We start from the raw sequence: 20,443 nt of genomic DNA, 5'->3' as shown, positions 1-20,443 counted from the left end.
GAAAATGCGCAATATGCATTAAACCAAAATTTGACCGGTGCAAAAATATGGGCACCTCAACAGAAAAGTGACATTAATATTTAGTACATCCTCCTTTTGCAAAGATAACAGCCTCTAGTCGCTTCCTGTAGCTTTTAATCAGTTCCTGGATCCTGGATGAAGGTATTTTGGACCATTTCTTTCTACAAAACAATTCAAGTTCAGTTAAGTTTGATGGTCGCCGAACATGGACAGCCCGCTCTCAAATGATCTGAAAACAAAGATTGTCCAACATAGTTGTTCAGGGGAAGGATACAAAACGTTGTCTCAGAGATTTAACCTGTCAGTTTCCACTGTGAGGAACATAGTAAGGAAATGGAAGACCACAGGGACAGTTCTTGTTAAGCCCAGAAGTGGCAGGCCAAGAAAAATATCAGTAAGGCAGAGAAGAAGAATGGTGAGAACAGTCAAGGACAATCCACAGACCACCTCCAAAGAGCTGCAGCATCATCTTGCTGCAGATGGTGTCACTGTGCATCGGTCAACTATACAGCGCACTTTGCACAAATAGAAGCTGTATGGGAGAGTGATGAGAAAGAAGCCGTTTCTGCACGTACGCCACAAATAGAGTTGCCTGAGGTATGCAAAAGCACATTTGGACAAGGCAGCTTCATTTTGGAAACAAAGATTGAGTTGTTTGGTTATAAAAAAAGGCGTTATGCATGGCGTCCAAAAAGAAACAGCATTCCAAGAAAAACACATGCTACCCACTGTAAAATTTGGTGGAGGTTCCATCATGCTTTGGGGCTGTGTGGCCAATGCCGGCACCGGGAATCTTGTTAAAGTTGAGAGTCACATGGATTCCACTCAGTATCAGCAGATTCTTGAGAATAATGTTCAAGAATCAGTGACGAAGTTGAAGTTACGCCGGGGATGGATATTTCAGCAAGACAATGATCCAAAACACCGCTCCAAATCCTCAGGCATTCATGCAGAGGAACAATTACAATGTTCTGGAATGGCCATCCCAGTCCCCATACCTGAATATCATTGAACATCTGTGGGATGATTTGAAGCGGGCTGTCCATGCTCGGCGACCATCTAACTTAACTGAACTTGAATTGTTTGTCCAAAATACCTTTATCCAGGATCCAGGAACTGATTAAAAGCTACAGGAAGCGACTAGAGGCTGTTATCTTTGCAAAAGGAGGATGTACTAAATATTAATGTCACTTTTCTGTTGAGGTGCCCATACTTTTGCACCGGTCAAATTTTGGTTTAATGCATATTGCACCTTTTCTGTTAGTACAATAAACCTCATTTCAATCCTGAAATATTACTGTGTCCATCAGTTATTAGATATATCAAACTGAAATGGCTGTTGCAAATACCAAAATATTTAGAACTAAAAATGATTAAGATTAATAGGGGTGCCCAAACTTTTTCATAGGACTGTATGACCTCTTGTACTGGTTATCAATCTACTAAATCTTCTGGCATTTGGAGATTATTCTGCAATTAGCAATAACTGGATTATTATCATTTCTGGATTATTGGACTCGGCTTGAAGGGGATTATCCAGTTTGTATTATTGATGGTTTGTCCTTAGGACGGGCTATCAATATTTGATCTGTTGGGGTCTGACCCCAAGACAGCGTGTCTTTTGGTGATGTGCAGTGCTCATTCGCCTTCCAAACTGTAGCAGCGGGTGTAGATACTGCACCGTGTCACCGGTTTGGTGACATAGTGGGTCCACAACCCACTATGTACAATATATATAGGAGCATGATACGGGATATCTTTGCAACGTATAGTCAACTTATGACATCCTATTGCCTGGACATTACGCAATATACTCTGTTGTAACTCTTATCCTCAATGCTTCTGTCTTCTTGGTCTTCAGCCAGTAGACACTTGTCTCAGTCGGTGACCTAATTCAGAGTTGTATCTTCAACCTTCTACAATTATTCCGATCACATATCCTTCCTACGGTTAGAGGTGCACAGAGCTGGATAAGCAGCAACGTACACCTGGGAACCCTCTGAGGACTTGCAGAGTAGCATGAAAATAGGTGAGACATTGCTTTCACCTCAGTTCCTTGGGGAAATGACTGCCGATGAAGTCACTACACCATCTGCGGCATGCTCCTTGTTATGTGCAGGCTATCTGCCCAACGCGGGAAGTAAAAGCTGCAGGACAAAGCAAAAATGAGGTCCAGGTGCAGGTTTCATACTAAGGTTACTGGGACCCTCCTCCAATAACCCTTAGGAAATAGTCATATAGCCATAGTCCCTTTCAGATTTCGTTCTCTTCTACTGTATCATTATTATGTTGGAACCTGAACCCAGTGGAGAACTCTCTGGTATCTGGTGTACCACTATGGCACTGCCTAGGTGACTTCTTCTCCTTGGACATTCATGACATTGAGCAATGGTCAGAGTTGGTTATCTCTCCTGTCCAAACCGTACACATGAATGCTCAGATGAACATGCATATGAGTAGGGAGAAGGGAAGATGATCCTACCAGATACCCATGGTGGAGAACGAAAAGATTGAGAATCTTGTAATTCAACATCCTTGACCCTTCTGTCTCCAATATCTGCTGTTTGCGAGAACAAAAAAGGGGGAGAATGCCGAGCATGTTTATAGTGTAGAAAAGTTTGCAATGGATGTTGCAAATAAAAATGGACAGAGAAATGGACCAGTTGATCCCTCACCTTCAGATGTTGTGAATGAGTCACAACACCAATGGAAGCATAGTGGTTGAGGTGGCTGCAGAATCCACAGACTGGTCACCGAGGACCAGACGGTAATGCATGTGACATCTGACCTCACCTGGCGAGTAATTGTACACCTGAAGAAGAGCCTGTGGACCTTGAAACGCGTTGTGCAGTACGTTTTTGTGCAATAAAGGTCATATATTTTATTCACCGCGTCGACACTCCAATCTGTGGACCAGAAAGCGCAGACGTCCATCTCTAGCCATTGGCCTCCTTCCTCCCAGCATCTGCTGTTGGGAGAGAGTTGGTAGACCATCATACTGTCCATGGTAGACAGTGGGCGGAACTCATTAAATGAGTTATAAGACCCCACTGGTGAAAAAGTGTCACTTTTGGAAGGTCCCTATAGAGTAATACCTGCATTGATCTCTCCAAACCAGCATGGGTGATGAGATACATCCAATTGCTCCTCAAAGGTCTATTTGGAGGTGATTTTGGAGTCAACCACTTGTCCGTAGGTTTTATGGGATGATTTACAAATTGTCTATCGGACCTCACTGATGACATCTGCTGGCACTTTGTGTACAATGGTAACAACAAAGGTTACAATGTAATTATAAGATCTATATAGACGGGGGTGACCCTTAGAATCCCGTCCTCTCCTCCATCCCTGAGTGGTCAAGTCCATGAGAATTTAGACTTGGGGTCATCACATCTTCTCTACTTATACACATCTCTATTCCAATTCTCAGAAGCACAAAAACATCCCTCCTCTCTTCATAATCCTATTTCTTAGCTATAGAGACAACTCATCGGACAATTTGCTTGTCTAGCTCATCCGAGAATATAAATAGTGGAAATCAGTCCTCAATGGGATTAGCGGAGGAGATAACAGCATTACTGTGCACAATCCATTAAATTAGGCCTGCGCGGCTGCGGTGGAATGGCTTCTTCTATATATATCATCTTTTTTTCTATCTCGGTATCAACTAGTGTAGTTATAATAGGAACTGCTTGGAGTTGTAGATTATGTATAAGCAAATCCCAAGGCACATTGCTCTATCACAACATGCTCATAAAGCTGGGAATACAATGTAGCTTGTTCTGCAGACATCTATTCCTCCCAAACACCTGAGCATCAATTTGTTTAGAATAGGGAAAGTTTTACAATCTGCTACCAAACACCCCTAAGAACATCTCATTGTAACCATTTGTGACATCTTCCACCCCATAGATATCTAAAATGATCAGCAATTCCCTCCAAGATCATCAGTCTTGACCAATGTTGATCTAATGTGTATGTCCACCTTACTTCCCATTGCATCTACTCCGGACAATCCTGTTCCTTGTCCTTCTCATAATCCTATGTTATGAAGAGTCTCCATTGAGAACCTCACCAAAGGAGATATAGCTTCTCAAATTCCCTACTGATCATCTTTAAACTGTAAAGAAAATCAGAAAAACGTGTTATTTTCTCCTACAGCGCCTCCACAGGGGGATAAAAGTATTACTATTGACACCTATCTGTATGATACATGGACATGTCAGGTCCTCCAAAATACTGTCCTCCATAAATGCTATACCAGTATAATAGGGTTGTCTGATTAGTGGACCATTTGGGGTACTGGTTGTACTGCATGGTCATTCTATGGGAGCATTACCAGATCAAGGTTGGTGAAGGACCCTCGGGCAAAAATGTAGTAAGGTTCTCTCTATAACAGCTATGTCATTTAATGAGGACCTTTCGCCACCTCCAACAAGTCCAGCTCTTTATAGCATTTAATAGACTCCTCTGATTCTAGCACAGTTGGATTTTTTTCTCTGGCCCCCACCATTCCTGAGCAATCCATGCTGTTAGTTTTGGTGCCTGATATGCTATTTAGTCCTTGTATTGTCAGGAGGGTGGTGTCAGGCAGAAGCAGACAAGGGGGGTGATTCTGAGCTGTGACACTGCTGCCTCTGATTGGTGCTCTGAATCACGCCCCCTGCCTGGCACCGCCCACCTGACATTACAGAGCATAACCAGCACATCAGGCATCAAAACTAACTGCAATTGCTGTTCAGGAATGGTGGGGGCTAGAGAGAACATTCGAACTGTGCCGGAATCAGTGGAACAAAGTCTATTAACAGATGCTGAGAAATTGAACTGGTAGAGGTGGTGAAAGGTTCTCTTAATGGTCTGGACATAAATACTAGATCATTTTAGACACCCGGGTGTCAGAGGCCTTTTTGAGACATTATAATCCAATGACATATGAGAGGTATTGCACACAATCTTACTGAGTAGGTCTAATGCTGGTAAGATGAGTAAAATGATCATGAACAAAAATAACCTTCAGAATATCCAAAAAAAACTAATATCACAAAACGTTCCTAAAATTATATGATACTCTTTCCTTGACCCGGCCTGTGTCTGATTCTTCATCTAGAATCCTGCCTTGCACACTGTGGAGTAGACTGCAAATCCTATTGCTGTGATGGGAGCCCTCCGTACTGTTGTTCCTACTATGCCTACATTGGAAACGTCCTATCGTAAGTTATTTCTGTTTAATTCATTCTATTATTGTCTTTAACGTTCAGCTTTCTTTAAAGAGGACCATTAACCATCTCCACAAATTCTAGTTCTTTAATAGCTACTGCTCCACTGATTGCAGCACAGTTGGAATTTCCTCTCTAGCCCCCACCACTCCTGAGTAACAAGCGCAGTTAGTTTTGGTGCCTGATGTGCTATTTAAACTCTGTCAGGTGGTCGATGTCAAGCAGGGGGCGTGACTCAGAGCTCCAATCAGAGGCAGCCAGTGTCAGAGCTCAGAATCACACCCCTTGTCTGCTCCTGCCTGACACCGCCCTCCTCACAGTGCAGAGCCCAAATAGTATATCAGACGACTTAACTAACAACATTCATTGCTCAGGAAAGGCGGGCGCTAAAGAAAAAAATCCAACTGTGCCAGAATCAGCACTGATATAAAGAGCTGCGCTTGTTGGAGGTGTTGAAAGTATTCTTTAAGAATGTGGAATTTTGGTGAGGATCTAAGGTCCAGATACATTTCGTGCAAAGACAAAAATAGGAAATGTATGACCATTTTTGCATAATAAATGGTGGTTAATGTAATAAATATTTAATATTTGAAAGAATTAATCACATTAACATGTTATTATGCATAATATCCAGCACCCTCTGGTTAGTATGATAAATGTGTACAGTCCCATGTCAAATATAATAGATGGTAATATAACACTGAACTGGGCCAAGTTACCCATTCAGCTCTGCTACACCGATATATCAGGTAGAGAAGCTGTAGTCTAACTGAATGCAATGCACAAATCTGTCTTTGTCTTACTAATGCCGGTAACAATTTTCAGAACTAAATGCAAGATTTGCACAGTGGGGATACGTGACATAACTCCGCCGCCGTGCTTGATGTTCAGTGAACTTTACTTCAAATGAAATATCCTATTAGGAGAGATGGTGTGTGCAGCCAAGTCTGAGCCCCGCTCGGCCTATCTCAAGACAGCAGACATCCTGCATTGGAGCGCTTCTGAGGAAATCCCTCAAGACATCATTATTGTGTGGGCATCACAGGGCATGAAATCAGTCTGCCATCAGCCGCGCAAGGCCTGAATCCCCACATCTCGGCTGTCTGTTGTTTCAGGGTCCATTCATTAGGATGACAAGGTTCTTCTCCAGAGCTCATTTCTTAGCTATAGGGCCAGCACTGGCAGCTATGATATTGCATATATGTTTTACTACAGGGTCTTTATCAGGGATGAGCGAAACGATTCGTCCTGAACCGGATTCTACCTGGAAATTCCAAAAAGTTGAATTTTTAACAAAACTGAATGAATAGTGATGTGTCTGGAATGAACTAAGATGGCCGTATTGCACAGTATAAAACCAGAAGAGACACATTGTGTGTCTTGTGAGTCACTGTGACATTCTGACACTACTTGACGACTTCTCAGCCAATAGTCAGTTGTAGGTGGACACTAGGGATGAGATTTCAGGATCGATTTTAAAATCCGATTTCCGATAATTTTCCAGCCGATCCCGATCGTAAAATTTGCTTGATCGCCGATCGGAATCCGATCTTTTCCGATCTCCATTGCTCAACCCTAGTCAATGGTTCTCTATGGGAAAAGTCACTTTTAGGGTTGGGCCGATCTTGAGATTTCAAAATCCGTTTCTGATCATTTTCCAGCCGATCCCGATTGCGATCGCGATTGTGAAATTTGCTCGATTGCCAATCGGAATCCAAACTTTTCCGATCCCGATTGTTCAACACTAGTGGACACCTTACAGTGCTGATACTATATACAGTATATAAGGTTCTGTGGGCTGAAACACAAGGCACATCAGTGATGGTGGACGTTAGGAATGAATGTGTTACTCATCACTGTATGATACAGAGCACTGAATACTGCAAGACTTGTAATACAGCTAAGGAGTAGGAGAATTACATCAAAGTTTAGTCAAATTTAAAGGGGTTCTATGATGAAAACAGAATTTTTTCTCCCTAACACGTAGGAATAGCCTTAAGAAAGGCTATTCATCTCCTACCTTTAGATGTCTTTTCTGCACCGCCGTTCCATAGATATCCCGGTTTTTATCGGTGTGCAAATGAGTCTTTTCACAGCACCGGGGGCGTCCCCAGTGCTGCGAGAGAACTCTCCAGCGATGATCTCTACTTCCTCTAGAATGCCCTCTCCGTGACGTCTTCTTCCAATGGCTTCTTATGGCTTTAGATGACTGCGCATGCCTTCGGCCATTTTCATGTGGTCGCTTATGTGAGCGTACTGTGTAAGCATTTACAAGAAAATGGCAACAGGCATGCGCAGTCGGCTCTGCCTGATGTGTGCCATCTAAAGCCAGAAGAAGCCATCAGAAGAGGAATACACAGGGAGCAGGTGTTCCAGAGGAATAATGGGCCATCTCTGGAGAGTTTTCTCGCAGCACTGGGAACGCCCCCAATGCTGTTTGAGCGCTGAGGACCGCCCCCAGTGCTGCGAGAGAACTCATTAGCACACCGATGAAAATCAGGATATCTACGGAACGGTGGTGCAGAGAAGACATCTAAAGGTAGGAGAAGAATAGCCTTTCTTAAGGCTATTCCTACGTGTTAGGGAGAAAAAATTCAGTTTTAATCCCTTTAATCAATTGCAGTCAAATTAGTGTTATAAATCATAGATAGGAGTGAGGGAGAATATCTGTGCTGTGCGAGCCAGACTCCAGCAGCAATACAGACAAAGGACATTTAACTTTCATTGCCAATAATCAAATTTTGTCCGCATCTCTTTTACAATAGAGCAGTTTGATCTGTCCGTAGATTGTTTAACATAGTTTTTCTTAAGGGTTTTTTCGGCAAGAGTTAATTTTTTTTTTTTTCGTTAAATGCTTACATACTTCTGTTCTAACAGCAAAAAACTGAATCCACTAGCAGTGATCTGAAAAAATATCCATTATTTAAGGTTATTTTTTTTGCTCACCAAACTTGTTTGATCGGAACGAATCTTGGTCTCGCACCTGAAATTAAACAAATCTTGGGCAGTTGTAGTCAAAGGGATCCTATCTTTCAAATCCTTTTTTTCTAACTAACATGTCAAAATAGCCTTAAAGGGATCCTATCATTTAAACACATTTTTTTCTCCCTACTATGTCGGAATAGCCTTAAGAAAGGCTATTCGTCTCCCACGCATGCCCGCGGCTACAAAAAAAATGGCTGCTTACACAGTAAGAAAGCGGCCATTTTCTTGTGGCCTGTGGGCATGCACAGATGGCTCTGCCCTAGGCCCGAAGCCTACAAGTTTCAAAGACTATGCCGGAAGAAGACACAGGAAGATGACGTTCTTGACGAAAATGGAGGCGGCACTGGAGAGTTCTCTGGCAGCATTGAGGACGCCCCCAGTGCTGTTTGAGTGCTGGGGCCCGCCCCCAGTGCTGCGAGAGAACTCATTTACATACCGACAAAAAACAGGATTTTAGGCAAACGCCGGCGCAGAGAAGACAACGAAAGGTAGGAGAAGAATAGACTTTCTTAAGGCTATTCTGACGTGTTCGTTAGAAAAAAAAAAGGGTTTGAAAGATAGGATCCCTTTAATGTAGTCGGGTAGAATTTCAGCAGGTTTGGGTCCTGTCATGGTTGCAGGATCATAGGTGTGATTTAGTAGAGCGATACTGAGATCAACAGGTATTCCTAGTCTAAAATTTCTAAAAACACCTTTTAGTTCTTAATATTTTTGGACTAATTCGGAGTGTCTCCTCTCCACCTAGTTTTCTGCAGCATCTACCTTACGGAAAAGTGTAAGCCCTGACTTGTCGCTTTTATTATTTTACCGCTTTCTGCACCATCCCGGGTGCCATATAAGCAGTGGTAATGGAAAGGCGGCAGATACATCTTATTTTTTGCAGCATTTTTGAGCTGTTATTTTCCAATCTTCCCGTCCTGTAGGTTTCTACCATTAGAAATAAATAACATAATGTTTTCGGATGCCGCTTGAGATCCTCCATTAGGAAAAGCATTTAACGTCTTAGTGCGCACTCAGCGTTATTAAAGTTTAAAAGCCAGAACATTACAGCGGTGCAGGTGAATAAAAGCCTCCCCTCCCCCCCCTCCCATGATAACACACACACTTTCTGCGCCTCTTTTATACAACTTAATGCAATTTATTTTTAATACGCTCTCGCAGGGCAGGAAGGAAAAGTTTTCTACTTGGCCCAATAATTACTATCATCAGCAAAGTGACAGCTTAGGATATATATCGGCGCTTTCTTTTATTCTTTTGTGGTCATGTGCACGGTGCCGATTCGGCGGCTCTGGGTGCTACTTTATGGTGCCTCTGCGAGCTGCCGTATTAGAGAGAGATTCTCTCCTACAAGCAATAGATCTAAGGGAATATACCTCTGAAATACAAAATTCTATGGCACACGCCATGGCTTCATCAATATTATATCAGTATACATTACAGCATACTCCATAAAGTACCATGGGTTCCCTATTAACCCTTGAATGACCAGCCTGCTTTCAGTCCTATTGACTAAAAATGGGAGAACCAGTTATGACTATGACTAGAGGATAAATACCCAATAAATGTCGTCCTACCACTGGGATCATCCATCTTCTGTCTCACGACCACACTGTCTACTAATAAGTATTTGGACACCCAAATGAAGATATCTGCGGTCGTGATGTACGTTGCGCCTTCCGCCGCTAAATAGGAAACAGCATTGGCATTAGTCGCATGCAAGATGCCACGAAGTGCAGAGTTGTCTGTTTTCGAGAAAGGGGTAATTGTGGAGTACCAGAGAAATAGTCGATCCTTAAGGGACATAGAAAACGAACTGAATTACCCAAAATCCAGAGTGCCCTATGTGATTATGAAGTGGAAGGTGAACGGTGATTGTCGGAATGTGCCCCGAGTTGGCAGACCCCCGAAACTGGGAGATAGAGACTGACGAGTGCTGGACAGAAAGACTGCACCCAATCGATGGCTCACATACACCAGGAGTAGGGTTGAGCGATCGGGATTGGAAAAGATCAGATCCCGATCGGCGATCGAGTAAATTTCACGATCGCGATCGGGTTTCGATCCCACCTAAAAAAGATTGGGAACGGAATTCTGATCCCGATCACTCAACCCTTACCTGCAACCTAACTCAACTTAGCTGTAACTTACCTGCACAGAACCACTGCCGCTCCCCGGAGCTCCAGGCCGTTGTTCTCTGTCTTCTCCTCTCTCATTCAGACGCCGGCAGAGTACCGTGCGCGCCGCCGCCTCTCTAGGCTAGTGTTACTGATGCTGAGACTAGGCGGGGCATGTTGTGGCTTAGGAGAGTGTGGGTGGGTATAGGGTGAGGAGACGTGAGTGATTCACTAGGGAGGCAGGAGCGGAAACGGCGCTCTGCCAACATCTGAATGAGAGAGGAGGGAAATGGACAGAGAAGAACGACCCGGAGCTCCAGGAAGCGGTGTACACATCGGGAGGGGAGGCGGCAGTGCTTCTGTACAGATAAACTGGACACCAGGGGGGACTAAGTAGCCAGCGGATTTGTTAATCACTACACAGCGTGGAGTCCAAAAATTGAAGCCTTCAATTTTTGGACTCCACGCTGTGTTGTGAATAGGATCGTTTTTAAAATTTGATTTTCGACCATTAAAAAATCCCATTGACTTGTATTAGGATTGGAATTGGAATTGGGTTCGGATGGAAAATGATGAAAATGAACTTTTTTTTAAAACATCATCAAAACTTCTTAAGAAAATGATATCATCTAAAAACTTGACTTTAAAAATAGATCATTTTCCGATTAAACCTTTTCTTTAAAATGGGTTTTCTAAACCCAACAAACCGCTTTAATATCTGCCGGAGATGGGTCAGGTTGACACGTGATCTTGTTATTCCATTGAAGTTAGCATGAAGCCATCTTCACCACCACATTCCTACAGAAAACCTTTTCATGATAGCGATGACAGACAAGCCCAGGGTTCGGCTGCAGCATATCCTGTTGTGACACGGACGATCAATCTGCTTCCTGTCAGGAGATACGGCGGAGGATGTACACTGCGGCCTTCCATCGAGCCTTGTGGAATTCTTTCCATTCTCAGATATTCGGATATTCTGTAGCTGTCCAAACATTAAGAAAATGAAGTCATTGAGCCGCTAATTTTCCACATTGGATGCACCTCTTTACTTATTTGCACAGTTGGGCCGCGCGATCCACAGCTGCCGTGAAGAACTTAACACACAGGAAACGAAATGAGATTCCAGACTTTCCCTTTAATAGCAATCCGATAACAATTAGAATTGTAAAAACAGATAACGCCTTTGTTGTAGCAGATGCTGTTCTCCGACTAAATGGCTCCAGCAGCGATGTCCGACCATCACGTCATCGGCTTCTTCTGCACAGTTATAGAAACTTCTCTAATGTTATACTTATAGGACTGGCATAGAGAGAGACCTATAGGCGCCTCCACCACCAAATTTACAGAATTTACAACACCCTTGTCCATACTGACCCATCTCTGTACTCTGTTGTCCAGTCCCGTTTTGGTTTCCCTCATTTACTGGGGCTCGCCATGCCAGAAGTTGGGAGGATCATATGACCGCAATGTGAGGCCTAAGTTTTCAATGTATAGGGACTGGTGATTTCATCTGTTCCCTACTAGTAACCACTGATTGGTAAGACGCTTTTTCAGGGGATAGGTTTGACCTTTTTTTATTTCCACCCAATCCAGCCACCCCTGAGTTTCCCGCAATTCCTGGAAATCCCAGGCTGGGGACACACCGAGTGAGTTTGAAGTGGCTTAACCAGTGGTTAGCCTCCTGTGATATACTTTAGAAGTATAGTGGATGCAGAAAAAACTTGCAGTTCAAAGTGTCATGCGATGTGTTTTTGATCCACAGTGTTTTGTTGCAGGTTCGGCACCAGTTCACAATCTTTGCAATGCAAAGGATAAAGTGTGCTTCGGCTGCCCGAGAATAACAGCTGAAAGTCACGTTGAAAACTAGCCAAATATTTCTTTTCAGTATTTTTATTTTTTTTTCCCATGTGAAAATTCCACTATAGACATCCCATGAGGGGCCATCTTGTGTACCTCTAGCCCAAAAGTTGATTTTCTGATTTAGAAGAGATTTTGGTGGTCGTGGATGGCCATTAACACTGGGCAAGGGATGATGGTAGAAAAATATTTGTCTCCATGGTCAACTGTTTGTCTATCGTATATTGCTTTGTTCAGTTACATAAAATAAGCGGCCAGCAGCTTAACAATGGATCAGGATATCACTTATCCTGATCCATAGGGGCCACTTCTTAGGGCCTTTTTCAGCTCTGTGGTTGCTTCAGCCATCTTTTTCGGTGTGGCCTGCTGGGGGAGCAGTATATCAACCAGGGACAGAAATAGACTTGACAGGCTGATCAGGAGGGCCAGCTCTGTCCTGGGGAGCCCCCTGGACCCAGTACAGGTGGTGGGTGACAGAAGGATACTGTCCGTAGTGACCTCCATGCGGGAGAACAAATCCCACCCCATGTATGAGACCTTAATGGCACTTGGCAGCACTGTAAGTGACCGTCTGCTCCACCTCAAGTGTGAGAAGGAGCTATCACAAGTCCTTCCTTCCAACCGCGACCAGGCTGTATAATCTACATCAGATCAAGTGAAGACACTCCGTACAGAGAACTAATGATTATGACTATGAAGTCTTCCTTCTTTCTCTTCTGTTCCTTAGCTGCTATGGACTCCTAGTATATCTTCCCTTCTCAGCATATGTGTGTCTACGTCTGTAATATATTACTGTGTATTATCCTGTATCTGTATTACTAGGCTGCTGGAACATGCTGAAATTTCCCCACTGTGGGACTATTAAAGGATTATCTTATCTTATCTTATTTTCAGCTTATAGTTAGAGATAAGTTAACCAGTTCAGACTGAACCAGATTTCACCTGGATTTTCCAAACGTTTCATGATGGTCCGAACATGAAACTTTAGGGGGTTGTGACCTACGAACCAGAAGTGAAATTATTATACTCTGGTGTCTTTTCAGACTCAGAAGCCCAGGAAAGTTGTAAAATAACAGTTATACTCACTTTCCTCACCTATTTTTGGGTCTCCACGAGGTATGGGTCCTCTTCTGGCCTCCTGGGTGACATCATGTTCCCTGGGTCTCCACTGAAGTCTGTGATTGGGCCTTAATGATCACATGGGGTGAGCTGAGTGTTTTGACATTATGATGTCACTTAGGTGGCTGGAAGAGGCCAAAAGAGGATCCAGAGAGAGTGCGACATCACTAGGAGGCCCAAAAGCGGTAAGGCATGGCTGTTACTTTTTTACACCTCCACTTATTATATTCTTACATCTTAGGAAATTCCAGAGTATCCAAATCTGATATCCAATGGTATTATCTCTGAGAAACCGTGATCTACTGGGGTTCTACATACCCAACAGTGCTAATATTTCCACCTCACTGCATACAACCTATACTATGGAACCTAAATTGGTGACATACCGAGCCATAATTGGGCAGGACATGGTCTCATTTATGTGACCTCCTCTATTATAGACATTTCCATGAAGTCTCATGTAGGAGGTGGAGTGCGGATCGTGCGCCCTTTTATTCTTATTTGATGATGTTATTTCCAATTATACAGATAAAAGGCGTGTTATTAATAAACTGATAGGAGATGGCGTGGACGTATCTTCAAAAAAGCCTGATCATCACCAGCGATACGTGAGACGCAGATGAGACGATAAGCACTCCATTTATTTAATAGCTACAGGCTCATATGGCAGAAAATAAAATAACATTCTGTATATTAATATAATCAGTACTAAGTTCTGTAGAAGAATCTCTTCTATTCTTGCAGCCCCCTGTTAATATATTCTGTAGACTGGGAACTTCCTATTGTTGAGGACCCCACAATAAATGCGCCAGGATCATTGCTATGGTGTACATTTACATTAGGGCAGAGGTGTAACTTTCTTACCATGATGTAAATTTACCTTAAAGGAGTTCGCCAAGCTAAAAATAAAGTCAGTTCATTAAAGGGGTATTCCCACGTCGCATACTCACCAGTCTTCACTGCTGTAAAATCTTCTTTCTTCCTGGTTTCTTGCGTCATTTGGTGGGCGGGGTTTCACATGCAACCTGCCGTTTAGCTTCGTCCCCAAATTAGCGTGTAGCTCCACCCACCACATTGCGTGATCCTATGGGACGGCTGAAGGACCTGTGATGTCATCAAAGGTCCTCAAACAACACTATATGCACAATATTGGACTATGAAGTACAGGCAGGAGCAACTCCATTCTATGTTACATACAGAAACTGCCTGTCTCTGCCATAATGAACACAATTGAATTAGCTAGCCTGATAACTGGGAGAACAGAAGACGAGTTCAGAAATGAAAGCAGCTCCTCTCCTCTATCTGAATGCAGGAAGTTAAGTCACGTGGTGTAGACACAGGAATAGCTAGATACACAGGCTTGCTCCTGTGCACTTAACCCCTCCTCCCCCCCCCCCCCGAGAGCAGCAGATACATCACTTGACTTTTGAGCAGATAAGTCAAGGGCTGTGTCAACAATGAATTGTATAAAGTAAGATAGTGGACAAACAAAGCAGTTTTGCTGAAGCAGTGTATTTAGGAAAAGTCTTATATCCACATTAACAAGCAGTATAGATAGGATCCTTGTGATGGGACAACCCCTTTAATGTCAGAACTATGGGGATCCAACAACTGGGCGCCTGGTTGAAGTGCTCCTAAGACACTAAATACATAACAGTGACGTGTCTGTGTCAAAATATCAGGAGCAATTCGGTCACCCCAGTTTTCTTGGAGCATGGCTCTCAGCCAAAATGTTCCACTTTTTCATTTTCCAACCTGCTCGACACCTTTGAGAAGGCAGGCGAGGGTGAGGACGTCTCAGACAACAGATTTACTCAATCTCATGCCAGACAACTGCTGAAATAGGTGCCAGTCCCCGGCCGAGAATTCAATTCTGGTTCCTAGACCTTCCATGGAGCACCAGAATTATTAAGAGGTGCTGGTCTTAATAAATTCCCCCAATATTGTTTTAATACATCTTATAGTAATGCTCTTGGTCTTGCTTGGGTGGGATTACTGTACACCAAGAGGTGAGGACTTGCCGTATAGCTCATTCCTTGTAACATCAGACATGAATCGTGGTCCTATGGTCATTGCTAATGCTCTTCCTAATCCCTTTGCCAAGACGTCATTTTTAACTTCTGATCCTATGCCTCTGTCCAAGGCTGTTCTCGTGATTTTCTAAGGGCTGTACCAAGTAATTGTCCCCATCGTAAGAGCCCCCAATGTCTAAAAAGTAAGTCAAGAAGAGTCACGTGCATTATCTCACCATTATTAGACCTAGAGTCCCCGATGTCTAGGTCATTATTAGAACTAGACATCAGATTTCAACCGAACTTTCTGAAACCATTGGAATCTACCAGTCTATATTAGAGACCTTAAATTTAGGCAGAGTTACCCCAGTCTTCAGCAAATTTTATTTACCTACTGTTCCTTGATGACATTTTCAGTCTTCTGTTGCTCATCTTGCTCGAGAGCATGACAACCCACCACCACCAAATGTAGAGCACTTACATCATCTAGGACTTGACTACTGTCATCTCAGCATCATATGGGCAGTTAATACTGGAATTTATATTCACAGTGAGGCACTATTATTAGGGCACTATACTAGACTCGGTTCACATTCTTCTCACACCTACATCAGAGATACAGTATATCCTTGGGGGGCATTTCCCAATGTATACCTCTAATTGAACTTTTCAACTTATACCACCCTATAGGTCTTCACTAGAGATGAGCGAACAGTAAAATGTTCGAGGTTCGATATTCATTTCAAGTAACCCCTCAATATTTGACTACTTGAATCGAATATCGAACCCTATTATAGTCTATGGGGGGAAAATTCTCGTTTCAGGGGTAGGCAACGTTCGATCAAATTATACTTACCAAGTCCACGAGTGAGGGTCGGGCTGGATCCTCCGAGAAGTCTTCTCCGTGCAGCGTCCCCGTGGCGTCTTCCGGCTCTGAATTCACCCTGCCAGGCATCGGGCCTGGGCAGAGACGACTGCGCATGCCCGCACTACAAGCGGACATGCGCAGTCGGCTCAGCCCAGGCCCGATGCCTGGCAGAGTGAATTCAGAGCCGGAAGATGCCGCGGAGGTAGGAGAAGAACCAGGGTCGACTGTATAGCATTCGGCCAATCAATGCTGGTTCTGCATCGAACTTTTACATTCGAACAGCGAGTGGTACTCGATCGAGTACGAGTATTTCAAATACCTACTCGATCGAGTACTACTCGCTCATCTCTAGTCTTCACCTGTTGTTACTGCCCATTGGGACTTGCCAGTCTTTCCGTTAGGGGCACCACTTGGTGGCAACCACAAGTGGAAACAAGTGTCAGTTGCACCAAACAACTACTATAGAGATTAAGACCAAAAAGTTACATTTTACATATGTGTTGCTCCTTGATACAGACATCTCCGGCCTTCTCTTCTTGCTTGAGATCATGACAGCCACCTTTCGTTGACATGATCCGCCCGGTCGTCGGGACACAATTATATTCCTTGAAGTGTGGCCAATTGGGAACATTTTTGGCTTTACTAAAACTTACTTTTCAACCAGTAAAATATATTCTTTTTTTAACAAAAACAATAGCGAAATAGAGATAAATTTCCACAGTTTCCGATTTCACCTCCAGACAAGACCACTGGCGAAAAAGATGTTTTTGTAAGAATTGATTGACAAATGTTCCTTCATGGATGATAGATTTAATTGTACTTGTTATTTGTGGAAAAAAGAAACATTTTAATGATTTCAAGGATGGCACTTTGGAGACTTCCAGCTCCGTGTTTTTCGGAATTGATTTTTCCTCTTCCCGTGTTCGGTGTTTATATTATTAAGGCTTGTTGAGTTTCCATGAAGAGGAGAGACTTTCTCCATGTCGGCTCAATATGATATTTTTCACTACCAGGATGAGCTGCACTAAAAATAATTATTTTGGATGTCATCCTGTCCATTACAGAGGTAAATGACTGCTCAAATTTCTGCTGGTTTCCATTATACAGATGAAACGTCGACAGTAAAAAGGTGACAGGCCATAGAAACAACAAGAACCGAAAGCTAAACCTAAAAAAATATTCGCCGAATGATGTTCTTACACCTAGCGAAGATGGAACGCCAAAGGCAAAATTGGCCCTGCTTTGGTTTTTGCTTCATGCTACCACAACTACCCCCCACCCACCCCACCATAGCTAACCATTCCCCTTTTGTCCCTTATTGGCCCCTTGGGCCACTTATCTCTTTCACATTGTTGTAGTGCTTGTGGAATGGGGTTGTCCTCTATGGCAGTGGTTCTCAACCCCAAGGGGTATGTTCCATTGTTCCTAGGGGTACGCCTACACTGTCATCTTCCCATGTAGGGTTATAGAGGAGCCATTCATTATACAGCATGTGTTGCCATTATACTGAGTATGGGGGGCACTGAGGGGGCCATTATGCTACTTGTAGAGGCATTCAGGGGGCGTTATAATGTGTGTGGAGGCCAGTATGCTACATGTGGGGGCACTGAAGAGGTCATTATTAGAGATGAGCGAGTAGTATTTGATCGAGTAGGTATTTGATCGAATACTACGGTATTCTAAATACTCGTACTCGATCGAGTACCACTCGCTATTCGCAGTAAAAATTCAATTCAGAACAGTGTATAGCATTCAGCCAATCAATGCTGGTTCTGCAGGAGGCTCGTCTTTGATGAGGCGGAGTCTAAGATCGGACCACAATGAAGACCACTCTAATGTTAAATATGCAGTCTTCATATTCAAAGACGAGCCTCCTGCAGAACCAGCGTTGATTGGCTGAATGCTATACACTCTATAGTATTCAGCCAATCAATGCTGGTTCTGCAGGAGGGATGCTGGGGATTGCTACTCAAAGGTAAAATACTATCCTGCGGGTCTATCATTCTCCCTGCGCCGTGTCCTGCACTGTACGGTTCTTTCTCTGTATGTGGGCCCGGACTCCTTCTGCTTTGCTTTTACTCGTCCAGCGCTCGGGTACTAGGCTAGTTTTGACAGTCGATAATTACACATCCTCTGTGCTCTCCTGGTAATATACCCAAACCATATCCGGTCCTAGATAGTTCCCGGTGCTCACTGTCCAAGTACCGCACTCTAGTTCGCTCCTCCTCAACTCTCTCCTCCTGCTACTTGTGGACTTGGTGACTTCCATTTGTCGAATAATGGTTTCCCCTGAAACGAGCATTTTTTGCCCATAGACTATAATGGGATTTGATATTTGATCGAGTATTTGAATATTGAGGGTCTACTAGAAATGAATATTGAATCTTGAATATTTCACTACTCGTCATCTGTAGTCATTATACTACTTGTTTAGGCCCTTATACTACATGTGGGGGTACTAAGGGGTCCATTTTACTAAGGGGGTCATTACATAACCCTTCATGGAAGCTCCAAATGAAGAATTATTTAGTTAATCGCTTTTTGGGTGTACTTGTTTGGCGCTTTCTCTCTATGGGGTAATTAGCTTGATAAGGTTGAGAAACACTGCTCTATAGGGTCACATCACCTATGGAAAACCAACTTGACTTTGGGTCTCCACTCTACTTAAAACCTGACAGTAAACCCATACATATCTCCCAACCGTCCCGGATCCTGCGGGACAGTCCCGGATTCAGGGTCATGTTCTGCAGTCCCGGTCAGTGGGAGGTATGTCCCAAATTCAACTCATCTGCGTCTGATCATTCCCCTTCAGTTGCCCCAGTTTTATGGCCCCCACCAGCTAACGCCACAGTTTAATGTGCCCCTCTAGTTGCCCCCAGTTTAAACTGGGGGACATTAAACTGTGGCTGCACCAGGAAAGGGACTTTATATTGTGGGGTCAATTTGAGGAGAAGATTACAATGTGCAGGCATATAATAGCTACTCGTCTGCTCTTTTAACAGCATTTAGCGATAGGGTCATGGCCATAGGCAGCAATAGACTGGAGTTGACTCATTGACATCCACCATTTTCTGTACAAGTAGGAGGAATAGATAAGCTGTGAGGTCATCTTGATCAGTAGTGATGAGTCAATGGTTTTATCTAACCTAATATTATTAAGCTTAGTGGCCAGAGTGGAAATTGCAGGACATAGTACTTATTTTTAAATATAGATAATATGGAAAATGTAATTATTAAAAATTTATAAATTCCCTTTTGGCCTATTTTGAGTATTGTATGTGCTATTCTGAAGCGTCTCTGCCATCCTGTACTCTGTAAAGCCATTGACAAGTACCTGTTGAAAAGAATCTCCTTAAATTTAATAAATATAATCGTGATCCTCTCAGCCGACTTTAAGATGACTTTCCTTTCCTCCGAGGCAGCGGACCGCGACATCCCATTAAGAAATGCTAAGCCTGGATTCTGCTCTAAAAGTTAAGGCATTTGGGTCTAAATGTGCGAAGCAGTGAAGTGTATATTGCATTGTACATGATAGATTAATTTGGCGCGGAGCGGGAAGGCAGACTGTTCGAAGTTCATTATATATAAAGTTTATGGCCGGACTTTTATTTGTGGCTTTCACATTTTTTTTTACTCGCAGAGAAAATTTAATTTCCCGAAAAAAGGGTAATTATAATTTTACAGGGGATATGTATATGAGCGGATATGGAAATGCCTTCCAAATCTTATAAAATGTAAATAGTACAGTATAAAAATGATTTTGCAGCGCCACAAAACATGACGCCAGTAAATAATTACAGTGTAACCCGCGTCGCAGTTCAGATACCGCAGTAGAAAAAAAACCTAGGGACAGGTGGCACCAGAAAATGATCTATTCGTAAGCAAAGTCTTTATGGTAGACACATATATATATCTATATATCTAAACCCTGCAATTTTCACTCTGGCCGCTAACCTTAATAATAGACAGACAAGTGCCAAATTTGCATTGGTTTTCTTTGCAGCACATAACAGATAATGGCATTGAAATCAACGGGACAAAAAGCCTCCTATTGATTTCAATGGGTTCCATGTGGAAAACGGCACCCATTAAAGTCAATGAGTCTTTTTTTCAGCGCTGATTCTGCCGCCAATTATCGTGCCAGAATCAGCGCCAACTTCCTACGTGTGAATGCCCTCCCAGGGGGAGGGGACTTTTTATGGTATCTATGCCAGTTTTATGGTATAGAGGGGTGATAAATTGGCGGAAAGT

The 20,443-nt window shown here is 43.2% G+C and overlaps 1 protein-coding gene across 1 annotated transcript in view; it reads left to right on the top strand.

Moving 5' to 3' along the window:
• Positions 1-20,443, top strand: part of CYYR1 (cysteine and tyrosine rich 1) — a 52,077-nt gene that overhangs the window by 18,489 nt on the left and 13,145 nt on the right. The window contains exon 2 of the mRNA XM_075263512.1: positions 5,129-5,231. Coding sequence (XP_075119613.1) covers positions 5,129-5,231 — 103 coding nt within the window. The remainder of the gene's footprint in view (positions 1-5,128; positions 5,232-20,443) is intronic.

This window comes from Leptodactylus fuscus, chromosome 2 (genome assembly GCF_031893055.1).
Source record: "Leptodactylus fuscus isolate aLepFus1 chromosome 2, aLepFus1.hap2, whole genome shotgun sequence".
Taxonomy (NCBI): Eukaryota; Metazoa; Chordata; class Amphibia; order Anura; family Leptodactylidae; genus Leptodactylus; species Leptodactylus fuscus.
This window is presented reverse-complemented; position numbering and strand designations above follow the sequence as displayed.